This window comes from Acinonyx jubatus, chromosome D1, assembly GCF_027475565.1.
Source record: "Acinonyx jubatus isolate Ajub_Pintada_27869175 chromosome D1, VMU_Ajub_asm_v1.0, whole genome shotgun sequence".
NCBI classification, from domain to species: domain Eukaryota; kingdom Metazoa; phylum Chordata; class Mammalia; order Carnivora; family Felidae; genus Acinonyx; species Acinonyx jubatus.
The window spans coordinates 111,679,727-111,699,885 of NC_069390.1; the positions used below are offsets into that span (position 1 = coordinate 111,679,727).

The window sequence follows — 20,159 nt, forward strand, 5'->3', positions numbered from 1 at the left end:
TAACGACTGAGTCGTCCGGACGCACACCTCAGCGATGCAGTCTCAGCGGCTCCAACCTGCACCCCTTGGACGCTATGCCGGGTCAGGGTCACTCCCGCAGGCCACCGAGGGGGTTGTCCTTACAGGTTTTGCCTTTTGTCCCCCTTCCCTAAATGTGCAATATGGGAGGGCCGTAATTAAGGCCTGGAAAAGACGTCTGAAAGTATCTTTTAGAAGAGCTGGTTTTGGGTGGCTTTTGTGTAGATCATCCACGGTGTGTCTGTGGACTTATACCTGTTGGCTGTTGCTACGCCTGGATTTGGCCACACCGTGGGCTTCCGTCACTGCAGGGACCCACAAGGCTCAGAGGTACCGCTCGGGGCACATGCACCCTGGCAAGAGAAGGATCTTCTCGGGGTTGATGTCAAAGGCCTCTAGCTCTCTGTGGTTTGCTACCGTTTGACTCTTCCCATTCTTGAAGATTCATTTCCCATGCGAATCCCCTAAAACAGCTTCCCCCGGTCTGTGTGCCGCCGGGCCCCAGTGCTGCGAGAAGCTACCTGGAAAGCGTGTTCCAAGCTCTTGCGCCCTCCTAGATTTGCACGCCGTGTTGAAAGCATGTTCCAAGCTCTAGCCTTCTCCTAAATTTTCATTGCATGTTGAAAGCATGTTCTAAGCTCTAGGCCCCTCCTAGATTTGCATGCCGTGTCGAAGCCCTGAGGAGTCCTCCAGGAAAAAACTACTCATGGTTGTGTGACTGAATACCTCCTAAACTTGCTCGACCATAGAAATTCCCCTCTTCCTTTCCTCCTATTATCAATATTAGCAGAACACCTCTGACATCGCATGGAATTGGGGTTCAAAGCACCCCTGTGGGAAATGCGGTCCTAAGACATACACCAGTGAGGAGTCTTTCTCCCTGACTTTGGGACGTCTGGATCTGAGGGAATCAGGCTTAGCAGCTTGGCCTCCATTTATTTTTCCTCCCAACTTTTAACTAGTCTCAAAGAACTTATTTTGTACTCATTAAATGATCTTTATACATCTGGTCTACGCCTCTCCGAGTCTTTTTCCCATCTCGGGAGTGCATGGCTGACTTAATGTGCAATGTTTTTACTGAGGAACACGGCCTCGGTCTTTGGCCAGACCAGGATAAGATGTTCCTTGCTCGTACGCTTTGGGGATAAGGTAGAACAGAATTATATTTGACTTCAAAATAAAACCTTTATTTCATATGGTTTTCTCACTCTCTGAAATTTAAGAACAGGGAGCTATTATTATCCTTATTCATATCTGAAAATAAATCTATAATTCGTACATGAAGATGTATGTTACATTATACAAGAAGACACAGTAAGTCAGTGCTGATTGGGACTGAAAACGTACCTCTGTTTCCCATTTTATTCCTCATTTTGTCACCTGTATCAGTCGGGATCCAGTCAGGACCAGCAGCCACTCTAGGCATTACACAGAGGACTGAGTTTCACAGGTGACGGAAGAGCTAAGAAGATAAACAGGAAAGAGTGAATCAACCTAGAAATTAGAAACATCAAAAGCCCCAGCAGCCCCTGGGGCCTCGGGGACCTGGGAGCAGGTGACATGGCCAAGTCCAAGGCTGAGCGATCTGCAGGTGGGGGGCATGGGGGGTGGGGGGGTGGTGCTGGACCTACAGATGTTCAGGGGAGGGGTGGGGGGCGGACCTGCGGATCTGTAGGTGCCGGTGTCGTTCCAGGCTTGGTTGTAAACATACCTCCTTGAAATATCTCCCCGCGGACACTGGTGATGATGTGGCCCCTGTGCTGAGCCCAGGTTTTGCTGGGTGCTCTGTGGTTACTTACCGTGAATTAGTTAAATGTATCAAGCGCTTACCATGTGCCAGGCACGGTCGCAAACGGTCTCCAGTCCATACGTCCTTCAATGATCATGTAACCTGTAAGATAGGTCCTGTGATGATCCCATTTGTAAAGCGAAGAAAATGCCTTTCCTCCCCACTCTGCTCCAGCCACACTGGCCTTCCTGACGCTTTCCTCAAGTATGCCAGCCGCATTCTCACCTCAGGGCCTTTGCACTTGTCTCCTTTCTGCTGAGAACATTCTTGCCCCAGATCACTCAATAACCTTCATCTCCCTCAGATTCTTACTCACAAGTCCCTTTCTCAGTGAGCCCCTCTGCCACCTTATATAAATTGCAACACTCCCCCTTGACCCCCGACTCGCTCTCTGTCTCTCTTTCCTGCTCTGTTTTTCTCTCTAATTACCTCTCTTCCCCTACTAGAGTGTCAGCCGCTTAAGGACCGGGATTCCGACGTGTTTTGTTCACTGCTGTTATCAGTGACAGCCAACAGGTGGCACGTGTGACAGGGCTAATGCATGGCAGGGTTGGGATTGGGGCGGGTGTAACGGTCGTCAAGGCCCCTCTGCATGGTCTCTGCAGACTCAGCGAAGAGCTGAATCGACGGAGAGGGAAAAGAAACAAACACCCATCCTTCAGTCCTTTTCCATTTAGATGTCAGCTTATAATGTTCCTTGCCTGAGACGTGTTTTAAGAGCTTGGTCATAACCTTCCCGCCAAGTTTAAGGCCTTTCTTTGACTCGTTGTCATTAACAGGGAAAAAGTTGGGGGCCCTCACATCGCGCTGGTGGACGCCCCAAGGAAATGAGTGAAGTTAGTGCACACCCGAGGCCCGGACGCTGGCCCCGATCCTGAGGCCGGGATGACTGCCTTCTTCCTGCGCATGGAGGTGTGAAACCAGCCTGGTAGCGGGACTCACGGGGAGTCACCGTTGACAGTGTATACTTCCTGCCTACGGTTTTCCGGAATTATCCAACTGGAGCTTATGAAAACTTTTCAGGTATTAACCTCTTTAACACATAGTATTATTAAGATACATCGTGTGCAGTTTTGAGCTCCTTCTCAGTTTTGCGACAGGCTCAGGGAAGGGCGAACCAGGCAGCACGTACCTGATTCATTCCCGTCGCCTTCCTGGAATTGAAAATAAAGGCAGATTCAACAAAGCAACAACATGGCAAGTTTTTCTATTCCAGAAACTACTGTTTTTAAAAAAAAAAAAAACGTTTGAGATTGACTATTGTCTAAATAAATCAACTTTCAGAATATATATGTAGGGGATTATCTAAAAAATCTCGAGGTATTACGGTAATATTCCCTTCTAGGTTTCTCCTTAGTTTCCAGCCACCATGAAATAAGTTTATTTACTTTTTTTGTGTATTATTTTTTAAATCAGAAATTCTGTTTTTAAAGGCATGGAACCCATGCCGTGGGGCTGCAGGGGGGTCAGAAACTAGGCAACCATCGGATGTGTTTCCACCAACCATTGCTTCCTGCTTCTGCACACTCAAATCCTTAACTTGCAGAAGAATGAAGACACCAAGCGTCACCACCAACATTGTCGATTTACCGCGCTCTAAACTGAAACCAGACTTTTTGTCTTAAAGATTGTTTGACTTCTAGAATTTTCAGAATTGTAATCCAACGCAGCTGACCCTTTGTTCCCGGTTTTCCTGTTCTGGAACCTTCCTGTGCTTTACTCAGGGGTTGGTCATGGACATCTCTGGTTCTGTCCTGGGTGATGTCTTGAGCTTAGATGATGATGTAGGTCTTAAAAAGTCCCATATTGCTTCTGTCTGAATCAGCAGGAGATACACATTTCTCACTGGGTCCAGTGTTGTTTGCTCATTCTACAGCTTTTCAAACTTCCAGTGTCCAGTAGGCTCGTTAGAACCGCTTGTAAATACCAGCTCAGCTAATTGTGTTAAAGGTGTCATTTGACACCATAAACCACTTCACCGGCGGTTAAGACTGGCTTTCATTCCAACGCTTAACAGCCAGAGATAAGGACTCGTGTTGACAAGCAATCTGCCCACACATTTCCCTGTGATGACACATCCTAATCACCGGCCAAGCGCACTCCTCTGTGAACAGTAGCCCACGGATAAGCAGTCTGATTGTTTTCTTAAGGAATCAATTTCTCTTTCAACCTTCTGAGCAACTTTTATTTACCTTCCCAAGAACACTACAGAAAGTGGACAGTGTGTTCTCATCAACCTGTTTCTTATTTTGCACCGTTTATATTCTCGAGTGGAATGAGACTAATAAAATACTAACGTGTTTGTAATTAACATTATTTGTGAAGTTGAAATACCATGGCATTTACTTATCGTCATTTCTCATTAAAAAATGTGTCTTTGCAGGGAGGTAATATTGTAACTGACCCAAGAAAAAGGCTCTTATCTTCATTCTACCTTCGCAGGGACTAGCACAGTATCCCGCGGAGTTGATGCCCAATCCGTAGTCGCTGGTTTAATAACTAAAGCGGCTTTTTAAGACATTCTGGTTTATTTGTTTCTTTCTTTCTCTTTCTTTTTTTAAAAGTATAATTTATTGTCAAATTGGCTAACATACAGTGTATACAGTGTGCTCTTTGTTTTGAGGGTAGATTCCCATGATTCATTGCTTATAGACTAAAACACTCTACATTTTTACTTTTAACGTTTATTCATTTCTGAGACACAGACAGATCATGAGCAGGAGAGGGGCAGAGAGAGAGGAAGACACAGAATCTGAAGCAGGCTCCAGGCTCTGAGCTGTCAGCACAGAGCCCTGGGCGGGACTCGAACCCATGAACCATGAGATCATGACCCCAGCCGAAGTCAGCCACTTAACCGACCGACCCAGACGCCCCTACGTACTAAAACATTCTAGCTTAACGTGGTAACATGTCTACAGATATATGAGAACCTGCAAGTACTTAACCTATGTGATGTGTCTCTCCCCCTTCCACATGTTACATAAAATGTCATTTGTTTCCAGAGGTCTTTTGGGCTTCTTTTTAAATATCTGAGGCTTGAAAAGCCTTATTTTATTGGTAAAAATAAATGGTATCTAATGAACTGATTTCCTAGACGCTTAGTACATGAATCAAAGCTTTGGATAATTATCACTTAATCTAAAATACGCTGTTGTAAAGAGACTGAAGTTACTGTTTTGCATTGCTGGTTGAGCCCAAACCTCATCTTGGACTCATTAGAAATATTTATTGTAAGGATCTATTTGGCTCTGTTTTGGGGAAAGCATAAATTTCCCTCAAGTGGAGCAGCTGGGTGGTTCAGTCAGTTAAGCATCTGACTCTTGATTTTGGCTCCGGTCATCATCCCAGGGTCATGAGATCGAGGCCCACGTGGGGCTCTGTGCTGAGTGTGGAACCCGCCTAAGATTGTCTCTCTCTGTCTCTGTCTCTGTCTCTGTCTCTGTCTCTCTCTCTGCTCGTCCCCCACTTGCACGCACTTTCTCTCTCTCTCTCAAAAAAGAAAACAAATTCCTCAACTGACCGCCCACATTTCACAGGCTTTCTGCTCACCCTGAGGCACCGGCCAGTGGAGGTGATGGCGTTTTTACTCACACGCGGGTGCCCCTTCCTGACCCACCCGAATCTGTATTCACGCTCCTTCTTTTTCTCTTCCTGTTCCGGACCTGAGCCCTGACTCTTGGTCACTTAAATTAACTTGCATCAATTTCTGTCGTTCGATCTGAAGATCATGACTCATATTCTTCCATCTATTTACATCGCCGGGGGACCAAAGACGGCGTTCTGATTTCATGGAACTAACTGTGTGAGGTTCTGAACGGGATAATAGAAATAGGCCTCGTGGACGGCTTTCCTGAGTGTCGGACCTAAGGCACTTCTGTGCAAACTTAAAAATTGAGAAACTTGACAATGGCCATGAGCTTCCCTAGCCCCCCCAGTTTTCCTGGATACTCCCAGACGTGTGGGAACAAAGCAGTTCGGTTTCTGAGAATTAATGGGGTAGAGGCCGGGCTGGATGGTGGTGAAGAACACGAAGTCTTGAGTCTAGTGGCTTGGATTGGAATGCCGAGAGGACTGTCTATTAACTCTGTGACCCAAAGCAAGCATTTAACTTGTCTGTGTCTCAGATTATTCATCTGTACGGTGGAAACAAGCCTTCCAGCGGTCCCTACTTCACGCGGCTGTCATACGGATTAAATGAGATCATGCCTTTTAAACCTCGCGGGTAGTGATCCCTCAATATGTGGTAGCCGTTACGCTGCCTTCCAGTATCTTCTCCTCCCTCGTCCTGGACCTGCCGGGCATTTGAGCAGGACTCCACGTCTGTTAGGGGTCACACCAGAGCCTTTAGATTTCAACTGTCCCATCAACGCCGTGGATGTCCCCTGGTGCCTCCGGGGGGCTCCGAGCGTGGGTCTGGTCCAGTCTGCGGCCTCAGGTAGACGGCGTTGCCCTCTGTAATTGCTTTGGGGACAGTGATGTTTGCAGGTCACAGGGGTACAGATGCCGTAGAAGCAGGACTCAGTGTGCCTGTAAGGAAGGAGTGCAGCGTCTTGATTTTCTTCTCCGAAAAAAGTAAAAGTGGCTGCTTTCCTATGGAGGGAACAACCTTTTTCCCAGTGGAGTGAACAACTCACTAGTCTGTTTCTTCCCACAGCATCCCTAAATGTGCTGAGGCCGTTTGTTTGGCCAGATGGTTTTTGGGCCCCTGCTGAAATGAGAGATGGCCTTGTTTCCTATTTCCCTCAAATTCTCCCACAAACCACACTTCTTGGGAGGAAAGGAAAAGTCGCCCTGTAAGCATGTTTACTTTCAGCTCCCTAGGAAGCGGAGCGTGTCCTCAGACGATGAGTCACCCCTGCAGGTCTATAAAATAAAGGTGCGCGTCTGCGGGCGGCCAGCAGCTTCCGGGCACAACCGTCAGGATGCACCGGGCCTTCCTCGCCGCCCTCCTCCTCTGGAGCTGGGCTCGCTGTCGGTCCCTGCCCCTTCCCAGCGATGGTGACGACGACCTGTCCGAGGAAGACTTCCAGTTGGCAGAGGTACAGTATCCGGCCGGTCCCAGCAGTGCGCCCCGTCTCCCCGACGCCCTTCCCTTTTCCAGCAGGTGCTTCTGTTCTGTCTTCCAGCGCTACCTGAAATCCTACTACTACCCGATGAATCCCGCTGGAATCCTGAAGAAAGCGGCCACGAGCTCCGTGGCCGACAGGCTCCGAGAAATGCAAGCCTTTTTTGGCTTAGAGGTCACCGGCAAGCTCGATGACAACACCTTAGACATCATGAAGAAACCGAGATGTGGGGTCCCCGATGTGGGCGAGTACAACGTTTTCCCCCGAACGCTCAAGTGGTCCAAGACGAACTTAACCTACAGGTACGTCCGAGGTTATCTTTCTTTAAGATTTGCTACTTTAGAAAACAGCATGAAATGCCTAATTTTCAGCACAGGCTGTAGAGGACAGAACATGTTTGGTCCTGTTTTTTAAAGATTGGCTTTAAATATTTAACTAGAAGTTAAAGAATTCCACTGATGACGTTAATACTATTGGTGAGAACGTCCCCTAACATCTATTATTGTTTCGTTAACCCAGCACTACTGTATGTTAAAAACCTCAAAGTATTTTTTTTTTTTTAGAAAAGAGATCAAATTAGAAGTAAAAGTAGGTTTAATAAAATTTGCAAATGTACTACATCAGGCATATTTACTAACAGTGCTTAAAAGTGGAGAGTCCTACTGTCTCTAGGAACTTCACGGAGCTATTGCATTTTGGGGGTATAGCGATACAATTGCAAACTTGTATCATCCAGTATAAGTTTTATTAAGTATATGAATACTTTGGGACGCCTGGGGGGCTCAATCAGTTGAGCGTCCGACTTCAACTCAGGTTATGATCTCACAGTTCGTGAGCTCGAGTCCCGCCTCGGGCTCTGTGCTGACAGCTGGGAGCCTGGAGCCTGCTGAGATTCTGTCTCCCTCTCTCTCTGCCCCTCCCCTGCTCATGCTCTGTCTCTCTCTCTTAAAAATAAGTAAACATTAAAAAAATTTTTTAAATTAAATATGTGAATACTTTAAATGTAAGATTCCAAGTGGTCAGATATTTGGAGATAGTCAAATGTCTGACTGAATTCATTTTGTTCCCTTTGTATGGGCTCATAATTGCTAAGTTCTTTGAAATGATGGACCTCTACCAGAACTTTCAGAGAAGGCATGGCATTAGAGTCAAAAAGCAGTATTCCAAGAAAATATGTTCTCAAATACCCTTTGCCTTCCAGAAATGTAATCGAAACTTTCTCTGTTAAATAGGATTGTGAATTATACCCCTGATCTGACTCATTCTGAAGTCGAAAAGGCATTCAAAAAAGCCCTCAAAGTTTGGTCTGATGTGACACCACTGAATTTCACCAGACTCCATGACGGCACTGCTGACATCATGATCTCCTTTGGAACTAAAGGTGAGGACATTGTGGAGACATTTTTACATGCTGCTCCTTACTTGTCTCCCTTCTTTTTTCCCTCCTTTCGGTCATTCATCACTTTTTACAGAATCCACCCAGCATTGTGCCGGGCACTAGTGGGTATAATTAGATGCTGAACTCTTGCTTTTGTGTGTAGAGCATGGCGACTTCTACCCATTTGATGGACCCTCTGGTCTGCTGGCTCATGCTTTTCCTCCTGGGCCAAATTATGGAGGTGACGCCCATTTTGATGATGACGAAACATGGACAAGTACTTCCAAAGGTAATATTTCTGATGAAGATATGTCACGATTACTAGATTAGATGAGACAGTGATTCCGTTGACAAGAAATTACGGAGCATACCGTAAGTTATATTTGATAGTTGCTTCTATTTTTCAAAACAATTACAAATGTGTCTTATGTTTATTAGTCTCTATAAGTGACATTTCTACAAACCTGTGTGAAATATTAGAAGTGAGCAGTTCGGTTTAGCAGCCTGAGGGATACTAGTAACTTTAAATTAGGACCAACATGTCCTTCTATCAGCCAAGGTGGTGTTACTACAGATTACCTTTTGGCATGTTAAGGAAGTGCAGTTTGTTACAAACACACGTACCTAAAAACTATTAGGGCTGGATAGGCAAGTCATAGATGAGTTGGATGTGAGTCGAAATAGTTTTTTTTTCCTTGACAGAAATAGCACAAGTGCAGTCAATTTTCTGTTTTCTGTTATATGTGTTACTTGTTTGAGACATGTGTATGTCACTGATTTTACAAACACCCTTACAACAGATCAAGATATGTCTTACTCGAAACGGCATGAAACAGATAAATATACAGAGCATATAAGCGCAAAATGAAACCCATTGTTGAATGAATTCAGTCGGTAGTTGAATCTTCAAAACTGTAAAGAATTCAAAATATTAATTTAGGAAGAAAAGCCAGATTGTTCCAACTAGGACTTAAGTATGGAGCTGTATTGACTGTTGGTTGTGATAATTAGAGGTAGTCCTCATAGAGGCTAAAGTTCTTCACTTAAATCAGATGGATTGTTTTTCCAAAGAGTAAAACTGGGCCTTGCCTGACCAATGCCTGAGCTCCAATGCCTCCAAGCTATCTTTGGAAGGAAAGGTGAGACTTTGCATATTTGTGTTCTGAATTATTACACGGGTAAGAATGATTTTAGGCAGAAAGAATAACATCTAGTGCTGTTAAGATAGAACCACACTGAGCCTGAGTTTTGGGTTCCTGCATAAATCCTGGGTTTGAAATATTTAGCTGAAATGAAGGAAAATATTCACACACAAACCACGATTAATGTTTCATGGGAAGGCCAGGAATGGCTCTACCGCTGGTCGTTTCAGTGAAGAATTTCTTGTCACTCGGATCACGTGAGCTTTCGTTGCTCCTACGGTCTGCACGTGTTACTAAGTTGGTTGTACCTTTTCTTCGAGTACAGGCTCTGATGGCAAGTGGTGTTTAAGGTCAAACTTAAACCACCGACTCCAGCTTCCATGTGTTTTTTCCAACCTTTTATATATATATATATATTTCCAGTTTAAAATACTAGTACGAAGAGGCTCAGATATTGGCAGAAAGAATGACTAGAGGACGTCATATAGAAACGGTGACACAGTGGCCTGCTAAAATAGGGGACAGCGGACCGATCATCTCAGGGCCTGTATTTCTTAAATTGTAGCGTCTACAGACATTCTGGAAAGGATCGTTTGGTTGGGATTTGTTCCCAAGTAGATTCCCAGAGATGCTATTTAGTGCATCCACCATACTTGGCCATCATCCCTTGTCATGGTGCCTCTTGTTCTGATGATGTTCTAGAAACACCCTTGATCTGTACCGCCCTATGTGACTTCCCGTGACTCCTCCTTTAAGGCCACCACTGTCCCCTTTCCTCACCTGGCCTGAGAGAACAATGATTTTTAGTGTCTTCGCAGTAAATCCTCACTGATGACTACTTATTCGAGAGCAATCTGTTGATACTCTAATTACGTAGGCAGCGATAATCAAAGAAAACACTCCATTCTTTATAAGGATTAAGTCCGTATTTTGAATCTTCCTTCAACCAACTGAATACTAATGTTAAAAAAACAGTAAAATTACCAAGAAAGAGAAATACATGAAGAAAATAGCATTCTGTCCACTGGTCATCAGACGACCTGGTTTTCTCATCGTTTCCTCGTTTCCTCACAGGTTACAACTTGTTTCTTGTCGCTGCCCACGAGTTTGGCCACTCCTTAGGTCTCGACCACTCCAAGGACCCAGGAGCACTCATGTTTCCCATCTACACCTACACTGGCCAAAGCCACTTCATGCTTCCTGACGACGACGTACAAGGGATCCAGTCTCTCTATGGTAACTCTTAATTTATCAGTTTAGAAACAGAATAGGTGCAGGCACTTATTTTCAAAATCATTAGTGAATTTCTCATGACCAATATTACTGTCCTGGTTCTGGTTTTTTTTTTAACGTTTATTCATTTTTGGGAGAGAAAGGGGGTGCAGAGTACGAGCAGGGGAGGGACAGAGAGAGAGGGAGACACAGAATCTGAAGCAGGCTCCGGGCTTTGAGTATCAGCACGGAGCCAGAACCCACAAACCGTGAGATGATGACCTGAGCCAGAGTCGGATGCTTAACTGACTGAGCTACCCAGGCACCTCCTGGTTGTTATTAGAACCTGGAAAAACACACCCTTTTCTTCTTTTTTTTTCTGAATCAGACGACCTGCTCAAGTAGAAAGTGTTCTATTCTCCAAAGATTTTGCAGATTCTTATTTGTATTTTGTACTTTGATACCCTTAAGACACCTCTGCCATAAGGAAGGAAAATATTTAATTAATTCCCCATTTGGCCAATGAAGCAACTAAGCCCCGGAGCTTAAGTAGAGAATCTGCAGGACAGGGGCCAAGGGTGACAGTGAGGTCTTGACTGGCTTCCGTAAATCTTGGGTGTTCCTTCAACCCCTTCAGTTTGCCACCATAGAAACCGTTCAAGCGGCCTGTGGTGACTTAACCAACATCTACAGCGACTGTCGTAAGAATCTCCTCTTTCTTCCTTCCAAATTTTCAGCCACGTTTACAAAGTAATTAAATCTCTCCCGAAACAAGCACACTTGCCTGCTGTAAAGAGGGCTAAAGCGGGGCACCTGGGTGGCTTGGTCGGTTAAGCGTCCGACTTCAGGACGCTCAGTCGGCTCAGGTCATGATCTCACGGTCCATTGGTTCGAGCCCCGCGTCGGGCTCTGTGCTGACAGCTCAGAGCCTGGAGCCTGTTTCAGATTCTGTGTCTCCCTCTCTCTCTGCCCCTCCCCTGTTCATGCTGTGTCTCTCTCTGTCAAAAATAAATAAACGTTATAAAAAAAAAAAAAGAGGGCTAAAGCCGCAGTGAAGGGTCGTCGGTGTAAACGCTTCTGAGCACAGAGCTTGGGACACTTCCTGTTTCCCCCTGTGCGCTCAAGTCTGCGGGGGCAGCCAGCGTGGGCGTGGGCCAGCCTTTCTCCTTACTTCTCCAGGGTTGGGAGTGAGGTGCTTGATGGGGCAAAGGACGAACTCAGTGGGGAGAAGGCAGCTCAGAGTTGTCACTGTGCCCGGCACGCGCGTGAGCCGGGGGGTGCAGGGGCCACAAGCTTATGGCACGCGAGTGTGGCCGGGGGACCTGGCTGGGCATGCAGAGCGGTGCTGGGGTGGACTGGGGAGGCAGCCAGCGCGGACAGGACGCTGCCAGCAGGTGACAGCTGGGGCGAGGCTCCCTTGGGGATGACGAGCCACCAGGAGTGGCTCGAATGTGTCTCTCGGCAGCAGCCCATCTGCAGCTGGGGCAAAGCCCACGGAGGGTGCCCTCCCACAGCCCACCCATCCCTAACACCAGCCTCAAACCTGAACTTGTACTTGAGAAGGGTGTCCAGGGGTTTGGAAGGACGAGAGCAGGGGGAGCCACAAGAGTGGGGGCAGGGAGCAGGGTCACATCATGTGTGCATCATGACGCAGAGGCTGAGGACCTGTCGCCCTCCCTGGAGGGGACCCGCCTGCTGTGCGTTAGCGGGGTTGGGTCATCCGAGAGGCCATCCTCGTCACCTTCTGCCCTTTGTGTCACGACTGCAGGCCCGGGAGATGAGGACCCCAACCCGAAACATCCCAAAACGCCGGACAAATGTGACCCGTCCCTGACCCTCGACGCCATCACCAGTCTCCGAGGAGAGACCATGATCTTTAAAGACAGGTGCTTGTGATTCTAGTTTGCACAACTTGCGGGTCACAGACGTTCATCAGCTAGACCCGTGCATTGCCGCACATCCAGGCAGATTTCCACCTGTGAAGTTAACAGCGAAAATAAGACATCTTTGGGCAGTTTGGTTTTCTTCTTTTTCGGTTTTTGGTGTTTTTTTGACGTGTTTCGGATGAAATGAATGACTGATAGATACACACCTTACTTTTCAATGGGGATTCTTGGCCTAACGTAGCCTCTCTTTATGACTTTGGTTACATTCGTTCCTGTAAAGATAACCAAGTAAATGTAGAAAACCAGGTTGTTTATTTTAAAAATACGCATTTTGAAATCAATCCCTGTATTAGTAAGTGGTTACAGTGTCCACGTGAATTCCTTTTGGTTTGGGAAGACTTTTTTTCTGGTAACGTATGTGGGAATTTGGGAGAGCAAGTTATTTAAAACCTAGACCTCCCTGTGGGGAGCGAACAATGAATTTTTAACTTCACCTTAGAACATTGTTCTCATATGCTGATTTGTTAACTTGTTCATTTATTCATCCATCAATTAACCGCTCCCTTATCTGTGGTCCAATAGCCTTCCTACCTCCCCTAGTAGAGCTCTGGTTACACTGTAGCCCAGGCATTTTCTCAGGCATCTGCATCTAGGCCCCAAAATCTTGGAAGACATAGTTTTTGTAACCCCGGGTTTCTTTCCGGAGCCTAACACAGCGCCTGGCGCATTCGCTCACCGCTTGCACCATTTGCAAAACTGAACAAAGCGTGGCCGTAACTCACGAAGGCCGCGGGGCCTTCGAGGGTCTGTGAGATTTCAAACCTTCCTACTTTAGACAGCAGCTTTTCCAGCTGGCACGGAAGGGAAACGTCCAGAAGTGAGGGGGATGATCGCCCCAACTTCCCTGTGTGGATGTGGAGACGGGGGGGGGGGGGTGGCTAGCAGGACCAGAAATACCTACACTTCAAGACTGTGACAGCAAACTGTGCTCTTCTCCTTTTCCGGTAGATTCTTCTGGCGCCTGCACCCCCAGCAGGTGGACGCAGAGCTGTTTTTAACAAAATCCTTTTGGCCGGAACTTCCCAACCGCATCGACGCCGCCTACGAGCACGCCTCCCGTGACCTTATCTTCATCTTTAGAGGTAAGCCTTTCCCCAGTGAGGCAGGGAGGAGCCTGATGCTGCGAGAGCCGTAGCAAAATGACCCTCCTCCAAAGCACCCCAAAGAAGAACCCACGCTAACAAAATAGGAAGCCGAACGTACCTGGAACCTTTCTACCAAGCGTCCCCAAATGCGACAAGTGAAAAGTCTGCGGTATTACTTATCGTTACAAATCTACTGTTTGTTTTATAGCGATCATGCCAGTTTTTTCTTATTTCCTCTTAGAAATTATTTGCTGAGCAAACCTGATCAGAAAAATGGGAAAAGATATTATCCATAATTCCCACTTCTGAAAAGTCAATTTATTTCATTTCCTTACTTGTGTTAGTAGTTCTTCGCCATAGGTAGTGTATATTTTTGAATATTTATTGTCATAGCGTATGTACATTTTAATATTTTACTTGTTCCCTTGACATAAAATCACAGTTTTCCAAACTGCTACTCTGTCTTCGTGATCATAATCTGTAAAGGCTACAAGCATTCTACTAACATTGTTTCTGTTGTTTGACCATTATAATTAGCGCTCTAATAAAGTCACTTTTAAGAGAAGGAAGTAACAACTTTCTATCTGGTATAATATTTGAGCTTTCAATCTAATGTACTGTTCCCACCATTATTCACGAAGAAATCTCAATGTCCTTTTCACCCAACTCCAGATTAACATTCAAAGGTAATAAATAACCAATTAATGATGGGGTTTCATTGCTAATTATACTCAGAATTAGGAAATTAGTATCTTAGATCCTGTTTTTGTTTGACAAATGCTCTTATTTCTATGCTTCATAAACATGGTGACCACAAATGCTAATTTATTTGTAAATGTATAAAATGAGTCTTTCTTTGTTAACGTACGTATCTACATAATGTGTCCTAATAGATTCCCTTGCATAATAAAACCGTTCTTTCACTTATTCTAGGCAGAAAATTTTGGGCTCTTAATGGTTATGACATTCTGGAAGGTTACCCCAAAAAAATATCCGAACTGGGATTTCCAAAAGATGTTAAAAAGATAAGTGCTGCTGTCCACTTTGAGGACACAGGGAAGACGCTCTTCTTCTCGGGAAACCAGGTCTGGAGGTATGGCCGCCATGTTTACTGATTTGCCTGGGGGCAGATCCCGTGGTAGGGATTTAATCGTCTCAGTGCTCTTGAAAACACAGATGTATACGCACAGTGCCCACCTCCTCGGAGCCGTTCTTTTCTCTCGTGGCCACTTGTTGTACCTCAGCCCTGCTGAAGCCATCTTTTACTTGGACATCTTCGTTCTCACTGGTCTTTCTCCTGGCTCCTCTTTCTTGTCAGCTTGTAATTCACAGGCAGCTCCACCTTCTGTGGCCGGAGAAGACACAAGAGCAGGCGGAGGAGAAGACTGAGAGAGAGAAGGCCGCCCCTTCCTCGTGTCTGCTCACCCAGACGCAAGGGGAGGTTGGCCAGGAAGCTGCTAGGCCTACAATTCTTGAAGTCAGCCCCTTTTTGAAGGACAGGTGGAGTTAGAATATTTAGAACATACGTAGATATCAAGGCAGCTTTGATACTGGCAACATTGAAGATTCTAGAGCCAAATAGACAGATATATAGATATAGACATAGATATAGATATAGATAGATAAGTAGATAGATGAAAATATATATATTTCATATATATATATGATTTTAGGATGTCTTTGGTTGGCTAGGGCATGCCTATATATATATATATATATAGAGAGAGAGAGAGAGAGAGAGAGAGAGAGAATATTCATATCTCACAGGGATCCCATACTTAAAATGTTTAAATCAGTAGCTCTACTTTATCTGGACTCACATGTGCATGCACACACACACACACACACACACGCATTCCCTGTATATGTCCTCTTTGCCGTTTGACTCCTGTATTTCTGACAGTGACATTCACTACTGTCTAAAGTTCTCCTAGTCCTGCCATGCCGGTCCCCATGCCCAACACAAGGTCTGTGGTTCATTGAGGGCGTATCACTCACCAGATCACAAACGCACCGTGCTCTCATCCCCCCTTTTGGCTGGAGGGTCTTTCCCTGCATCTCTCCCTTTTGAAACTCTACCCACTGTTTCGAATTAACCAGAAATACCGTTTAACCTCAAAGTCTTTCTGGAACCCTTGAGGCTCTCTCCCTCCTCATGTACTCTCATGGCACTTTCTGCATCCTTGTCACGATGCCTAGCTTCTGTTGCTTAGTGTTGCGGTGTGCCCAGGTCCTAGCTGTCTCCATAGGTCAGCGGCTCTGGTCTCTCACCAATCGGAACGTCCCTCAAGGACAAGAGACTCATCGGCAACAGTAACAGTAGTACAGGATGGACGACCGCTCTAGGTTGACTTCAGGATGTGTGTGGTTGGCGGGGGTGCCCGTGCAGGGGTGGCGGATGCTGAACCGTAGTTATGGGGGGCAGCGCTGTGCTCCCCTCCCTAGCGTCAGTGCCATCATGTGCCCCTGTGACTTTTTAGTTACCGAAAGTACACGTCCAATATCCTTGCGTCCCTTACTGCAACTTAGTGAGTCGTCTCACCCACGGTTGGAGATCAGGACACAGTTTTTCAGGGCACAAGCATGGATTTATTTTGCTTTAAGAACCCCTTCCTAATAACCCACTTTTATAACAGATATGCCGTTTGGGAGATGGAGACGAGCTGGTAACTGTCTTTACAAAGATGGCCTTTGCCCAGTCAGCAAATACTCAGGAAACACCCACCGCGCACTCCGTATCGTAATTACTCATTTGAAAAGGCTCCCGGATATTTTAAATTTTTTTTTCAACGTTTTTATTTATTTTTGGGACAGAGAGAGACAGAGCATGAATGGGGGAGGGGCAGAGAGAGAGGGAGACACAGAATCGGAAACAGGCTCCAGGCTCCGAGCCATCAGCCCAGAGCCCTATGCGGGGCTCGAACCCACAGACCGCAAGATCGTGACCTGGCTGAAGTCGGACGCCCAACCGACTGCGCCACCCAGGCGCCCCGGCTCCCGGATATTTTAAACGCGCCTAAAAATTTTAATACTTTTGTCAGTTTTGAAAGGCATCCTGCTATCCTTTGAGTCATTTTTAAGAGAATTTCTAAGCAATACGACCTACTGAAGAGTTCCTTTTCCTCGCCACATAGCTATGATGACAGCAACCACGCCATGGATCAGGACTCCCCCAGGCTGATCGAAGAGGACTTTCCAGGGATTGGTGATAAAGTGGACGCCGTCTACGAGAAAAACGGTAATGAGTTCCATCACACGGACCTTAACGGGGGGCTTCTGTACCCCTCCTAATCATTTCTCCTACACAGAAGTTTTATCCAGGACTTAGACGTGCTAGTAAATGTGTGGCAGGTAAGGAATTACTGTGACTATTCACACAGGCAGCAAACAAAACATAACACGCTCAGTTAGAATAAATGAAAACGGTGCTTAAATGACTGCGAATTCTCCAAATAAAGGGTGCCGAACTTGAAACATTTTCTTGAATTGTGCTTAACCGTGCCAAGAGGCAAAGATTATTGCCATAATTTAAATCAGGGGCAGAGTGGGGTGTCGTTTATAAGGAAAATGACCCTAATCACTATATTGTTGTTTTTGCTTTAATCTTGAAAAGGGGTATTCTTCCCCCACTTAAATAACTAATATCGACACGTGAAGCATCCACACTGGAGCTCGTGGCAAGGTGATGATTTCAAGGTGACCACTCAGGAGACCCAGGAAACCTTGTACACTTTCTCCTCCCTGAAGCTATCAGCAATGTAGTAAAGCATTAGAAGGGTTTAAACATAAACGTTGCCATGTTAAAAAAAAATGGGACCCCACAGGTTGCACTTTTAACATGAGCTGGCATAAACCCTTATTGTTTCCAGACGGTGAAATTTTCTTTTTGGTCTTTTTCTTACAGGTTACATCTATTTTTTCAACGGGCCCATCCAGTTTGAATACAGCATCTGGAGTAACCGTATTGTTCGCGTCCTGCCAGCAAATTCCCTGTTGTGGTGTTAATTGTCGTTTAAATACTGTTGTTATTTAAATCCTGGAGAGCATTTGAGATAACACTTCCAGTGATACTGGGTGTGGGGGATGACGGGGTGTCAGGGGAAAGCTTCGTTCCGTGAACAAGCGTCAGTAACTTATCTTTGAATGGGTGGGATGTGTATAGCTAGACGTGGCTGGAACCACAGTGAATCTTCAAGTGATGGAACGGATCCTCTCTAAGGATCGCCTCATCGTTGCGCACTGCAGAAGTCGTACTCAACAGTGCTTCCCGCAGCAGAAATGGGACATATGGGGTGTCAGAGACAGTTAGCATCATTTTTTAAAATATATTTATAAGGAAACTTTGCAAAGGTATAGAAGTAAATCATAGTTACGTAATTAATGAATCATCTTTATGAAAAAGCATCAAAGAGTATGAAAGTGGAATTTGCCAGGAGCGTAAGGCACCAAGAAAAGACAAAAACCAGAGGGAACTATCTGTCATAAAGATACTGCAGGGCAACTTTCCAAAGAAGCCATTTTGGGTTTGCACTGACAACATCTGAATGTACATGGCCCCGTTCATAACACTAGGATGCATCAAAGTCACTAAAGAGGAGAGACAGAGGCCAAGGCTAAGGATAATACATGTGCCTGTGGGTTCTGTTTAATTTTCCCTTTGACCGTGATTCCAGAGCTACTGTCAAAGAAGGCGTTTTTTGCCTGTTACAGAAGATAAAGAGAGACAGTTTCTTTTTGTATCCAAACATTTCAGGTCTCTCAAAAATATCAGAGCATTAAAATTCTTATCACGATGATCGAAGGCCATGGTATCACTCTTTCATAACTCATCTGATTAAGACTCAAAGTCGTGTTTTAGCCCTATTTCGCCCAGATAATTGTTTTAATTGTCCAGTTTACCTTGGATGCACAGGCTATGTTCCGAAGATAGAGACTCGAACATATCTTATAAACTGGAAGTATGCTAAAACGGACACATCCAAAATAAAAACATTCTGCATTCAACACGGCCGCAGTCTTCTTGAGGGTGCGAACTAGCTTTCTCTCTCCTTCGTTCCCATTCCTGTGATCCCTCAGCACGTTTCCCTGCCTGGCACAGAGTTCACACTGAATATAGGAATGACCACCGAGGGAGGAACATCTTGTTCACAGAAGTTCAGGCAAAGAAAATAAAGTGTATTATATTTGCAGAATGTGTTAGGAAGCGTCTATGTTGTTTCTAATAAAAAACATGTTTTGAACAGAGAGCAGTGTATTTTGCCTTTCGGTGTAATTTTAGACTTTACTCACACAAAGAGGGTCCTTTTAAATCATTCCTGTTTCTTGCCCATCTCTTGGTGAATGTAGTTCGCTCATTGTTTTTGTTTTGTGTGTTTGTAGGGAGACTCAATCCAGAATTTAGAATGAACTGTCCCAGGCTGTGTTAACAAGATCCCTGGCGGGGTTGGTGGGCGGGCAGCTCCCTGCGTGGAGCACAGTTTCCTCAGACTCAACCTGCTGAGAGCACTGTTGGGAAGGAAGTGTGAGGGTCCCTGGATCTGGAGTGAGGAAGACAGAGTTCTGCCACTTACTCTGCCATGACCCCTGGCGGGGGACCCTAAACAAGTTCTTGAACCTCTTGGGGCCTGACTGTCGTGATGTCTACCACGAGACCGGTGCCACTTGGTGAGGCTGTGGGAATACGGGGGACAGGGGCCTCTCAGGAGGAGGGCAAACACTGCCGTCCCCAAACATTCGGTAAGGGTCCACTACAGGTCAGGCAGCCGAGACGTTGAGACTGACAAGAAAAACTTGCTCCCTACCCCCTGGAGAACTTATATCCTACCGTGGAGGCAAAACGATCAAAACTCAGTAAGTTAAATGATTTTAGGAGAGCATGACCGGTGGCTGCGGGTGCAGAAGCAATGCTGGCTATTTCCTCCCAGGGCGCCCCTCAGAGTCAGACTCCATGCATTTGTCTTCCTTGACTGCGCCATAGGGTTCCTGATTTCTAAGGCTTGCTATCGGAGTAGAACATGCCCGTTCATCCATCTGTTCATCCACCTGTGTATCCATCTGTCCATCCATCCATCCATCTGTCCATCCATCCATCCATCTGTCCATCCATCCGTCCATCCTCCCCTCTCTCCCTCCCTCCCTCTCCCTTTCCCTCCTTCCATCCACCCAGTAAATCTTACTTGAGCACCTCTGCTGTGTCAGGAACTTCAGTAGATGCTGTGGATACGATGCAGAGTAGAACCTTACTATTTTCTTGGGGCTCACAGTCTGGTTGCTGAGATGGGCATTAATCAAATAAGCATGAAATACAACTATGATACACGCTGTAAAGAAAAGACACACAGTCCTCAGAGACCCTCCAGGAAGAGGGATTTTACCTACTGTATGGATGGGGCAAGGGGCACAGGAGGGAAGCTCGGGGAAGTCTTCCCCGTGGAAGAGACGCCCAAGAGCATCCAGCACGAGCATCTCTGGGGTGGTGAAGAGACTCAGGGAAAGGGCTCCAGGTCAGCCCTCCAGACTAAAA

The 20,159-nt window shown here is 45.9% G+C and overlaps 1 protein-coding gene across 1 annotated transcript; it reads left to right on the forward strand.

Moving 5' to 3' along the window:
- Positions 1-5,276: 5,276 nt before the first annotated feature.
- MMP13 (matrix metallopeptidase 13) lies at positions 5,277-18,895 on the forward strand. The gene is made up of 10 exons (XM_015073941.3): positions 5,277-6,846; positions 6,934-7,175; positions 8,106-8,254; positions 8,415-8,540; positions 10,468-10,629; positions 12,374-12,491; positions 13,500-13,633; positions 14,570-14,729; positions 16,771-16,874; positions 17,541-18,895. Exons 1-10 carry the CDS (start codon positions 6,730-6,732, stop codon positions 17,639-17,641), a joined length of 1,413 nt encoding a protein of 470 aa, XP_014929427.3. The 5' UTR covers positions 5,277-6,729; the 3' UTR covers positions 17,642-18,895.
- Positions 18,896-20,159: the final 1,264 nt, after the last annotated feature.